Source organism: Arabidopsis lyrata, assembly GCF_000004255.2.
Source record: "Arabidopsis lyrata subsp. lyrata unplaced genomic scaffold ARALYscaffold_2, whole genome shotgun sequence".
NCBI classification, from domain to species: Eukaryota; Viridiplantae; Streptophyta; class Magnoliopsida; order Brassicales; family Brassicaceae; genus Arabidopsis; species Arabidopsis lyrata.
The window spans coordinates 85,350-88,830 of record NW_003302554.1 but is presented as its reverse complement, the minus strand read 5'-3'; the positions used below and the strand labels follow the sequence as shown (position 1 = coordinate 88,830).

At 37.7% G+C, this 3,481-nt stretch overlaps 1 protein-coding gene across 1 annotated transcript; it reads left to right on the top strand.

Annotated features, from left to right (window-relative positions):
• The first annotated feature begins 1,519 nt into the window (after positions 1 to 1,519).
• Positions 1,520 to 3,278, top strand: LOC9322401 (dof zinc finger protein DOF1.8). The gene is made up of 2 exons (XM_002887824.2): positions 1,520 to 1,876; positions 1,996 to 3,278. The coding sequence occupies exons 1-2, from the start codon at positions 1,853 to 1,855 to the stop codon at positions 3,007 to 3,009; spliced, it is 1,038 nt and encodes a 345-aa protein (XP_002887870.1). The 5' UTR covers positions 1,520 to 1,852; the 3' UTR covers positions 3,010 to 3,278.
• Positions 3,279 to 3,481: the final 203 nt, after the last annotated feature.

Sequence of the window (3,481 nt, the reverse complement as noted above, 5' to 3'; positions counted from 1 at the left end):
AAAACCTAGGGGTAGATGCTGAGGTGGATCGCAATAGAAGAAGATGGTCGGCTCTCACTCTCGAGATCGGACGGCTGAGAAGAGAAGAGAAGGAGCGGATGCGTTTCTTACGGGGAGAGAGAAATAAGGCGAACCAGGTAGAGCCCACAAGATGACTAATCTCTACCGTCCAACACAAAAAGAAGAAGAAGAAGAACACATCACACCAAATATTATTCGGTTTCTCTCCTCAGGTCCGACTCACACACCACATCCACTACTACTTCTACTATAGACTTTTTGGTGCTCTTCCCTGTGGAGTCCAAATCCTTAGACACGTGTCGTTTTCTCAAGAGATTCAGTCTCTGCGTGATTCCCCCCACATCTGACGGCTGCCGTTCGCCGCCGGTCTACTCATCCGTCAAACGCCGGTTCCGCGGACCTCACTCAGACTTTGGTTTGATCAAAATAAAGTAAAAAGATCAACGGCTGGAAGTGGAAGTAGAGGTTGAATCTAGACCCTATTTTTATACCAAAAAAATAAAAGATGGTATGGGGTCTCCATGTCAGTAGAGGCGTTTCTCTTGCTTGTTTAACACAACACTTTCATATTCTTCTACTTTCTTCTAATTTCTACATCTTATCACATGGAACACACTAACATACACTTGTATTGAAAATGATTGGAAGAGAAGTTTGTTTTCATGTTGCGGATATAAATGTTTTTCACTTAAATATATATCCCCGTCTACTAATTATCTCGGCTAATTGTTACGTTTTGTAAATAATAATAAAAAAAAACGCGTACAATTATAGATTGTTGAAAAAAGGGATAAGTGTTGAAATGAAGTGGAAGCAGCAAGAGATGTTTCAATGGATAGGGGAGTCATGACGTGACCAATACACTCTTTTTTATAAAATGTAATAATATTCATATCTTAAGTAGTACTACCTATGTTACTAAAAGATTGATGTTCTATCTTTTATTATTTGTTCCACAAAGATTGATTTTCTAGCATTTTTCTTTATTTTTATTGACTTATAATAGTAAATTGTAAATTTCAAGATGTAATGATTATAAATTATTAACTTTCTTAGACTACTATTGGTTGATAGTTATTAAAAATATTTAAGATTAAAAACAATGTTAAAATGATTAAACAATGATTGAATTCTTAATATGTGTGAAAATTCCAAAACATCGAACTATTAGGAACAGAGGAAATACTATTTTACAAACATTGCAAAATATCAGTTTCCTTAGTAAAAAAAAATGCTATCCTAACATCTCCATTTATGAGTAAAGAAGATTGGAACGAAAGAAAAAGAAAAAAGATTTTGTATAATATAATATACCTCAAATGAAGGATAACACAGTGTACAAATTCACCAAAGTAACAAGGAGAAATCGAACATGGGAACAGTACTAGTAACCTAAAGATTTGGTAAGAATTACGAACAAACAGAAACTAGAGAAGAGAGATATGAATTAAGAACAAACAAAATTAGAATTAAGAAAAGAAAAAAAAAAAAAGAGATAAATAGTAAAAAGATTCGTGGGACGGCGGGCGCATAGTTTCAGAGAGTGTCAGAGTCAGACCAAACCCTTTCTCTTCTCTCTCTTACGAAGAATCCATCAAATCCCACACACACTATATACGTGTATCTTCTATATTCCTTTCATAAAAAGTGACAATTTTTAAAACAATATAATTAAATTGTTTAAATTCTCTATTTTCGTCTTCTTCTTACTTTTAAAAAAAAACCAGCTTTAACTTTCCACACACACTTCTCTTTTTTCTTTCTTTCTCTCTCTCTCTCTCTCCATAGCTTCTTCTTCAAGGTTTTTGATCAGCTTCAAATTTCCATAGCCATGGACACAGCTAAATGGCCTCAGGTATACTTATTTTCCACTACTTTCCTCCTTCACAAAAAAAAAGATTCTGGTTTGGATTAAAAAGTGAAAACGAGAATAATTGTATGCTTTGTTTTTGTTCTTGCCAATAAAAAAAAAAGGAGTTTGTTGTGAAGCCAATGAATGAGATCGTGACAAACACATGCCTAAAACAGCCGAATCATCCTCCTACTGCTACTCCGGTGGAAAGGAAGGCAAGACCGGAGAAAGACCAGGCTTTGAACTGTCCTAGATGCAACTCTTTAAACACCAAGTTCTGTTACTACAACAACTACAGCCTCACGCAGCCCAGGTACTTTTGTAAAGACTGCAGGAGGTATTGGACCGCAGGTGGTTCCCTCAGGAACATCCCCGTCGGTGGTGGCGTCCGCAAGAACAAGAGATCTTCTTCCTCTTCACCCTCTTCGTCTTCTTCTTCCAAGAAACCTCTTTTTGCCCGCAACAACACGCCTCCGCCTCCTCTTCCTCAGCTTAACCCTAAGATTGGTGAAGCAGCGGCTACTAAAGTTCAAGACTTGACGTTTTCTCAGGGGTTTGGGAACGCCCACGAGGTTAAAGATCTCAACTTGGCGTTTTCTCAAGGGTTTGGGATTGCTCATCATCATCACAGTCACAGTAGTATCCCAGAGTTTCTGCAAGTAGTACCCAGCAGCAGTATGAAGAACAACACACTTGTCTCAACTTCCTCGGCTTTGGAGCTTTTAGGGATCTCTACTTCCTCTAATTCTTCACGCCCTGCTTTCATGTCTTATCCAAATGTTCACGATTCATCGGTCTACACAGCGTCCGGGTTTGGTCTGAGTTACCCACAGTTTCAAGACTTCATGAGACCGGCTTTGGGGTTCTCTCTTGATGGTGGGGATCCTCTACATCAAGAAGAGGGGTCCAGTGGCACTAATAATGGAAGGCCTTTGCTGCCATTCGAGAGCCTCAAACTTCCAGTTTCATCATCAAGCACCAACAGTGGTGGTAATGACAATGTGAAAGAGATTAATGATCATCATAGTGATCATGAGAAAGAAGAAGGAGAAGCTGACCATTCTGTTGGGTTTTGGAATGGCATGTTAAGTGCTGGTGCTTCTGCCGCTGCGTCTGGTGGTGGATCATGGCAATAATTATAGTCATGGACCCAAGAGAGCTTTTTAGAAGAAAAGATTAAATTTTTCATCCAAATTTTAAAAAGATGAGAGGGTTAACTATATAATCTGGGTGTTTACTATTTTAGTTCTTTTCCTTTGGTTTCCTCCTTTTCTAAGAAATTAGTAGTATTAACTTTGTTGGGGTTGGGGTTGGGGTTGGATACTGTATGTATTTAGACTCTCTTTTAAATCAATCTCAGTTGTTCGTTACCTAAATTTATGACATCTTTCCATTAATCTTGATATACTGACGGTGTATATACAGTGTCACAAACGAAACAACTTTATATTAGTGTAAAGACTGCTGTACCAAATTCCGAGGTCTAGAGAGAAATGGTCATTACCCTCTTTGAGACATAAAGCCTGTTATCTCAATATGGTAGTGTATATTTTGGTACACTTATTTATACATACCAAAATTCTAATAATAAAACCCTTTTAGTGAAGA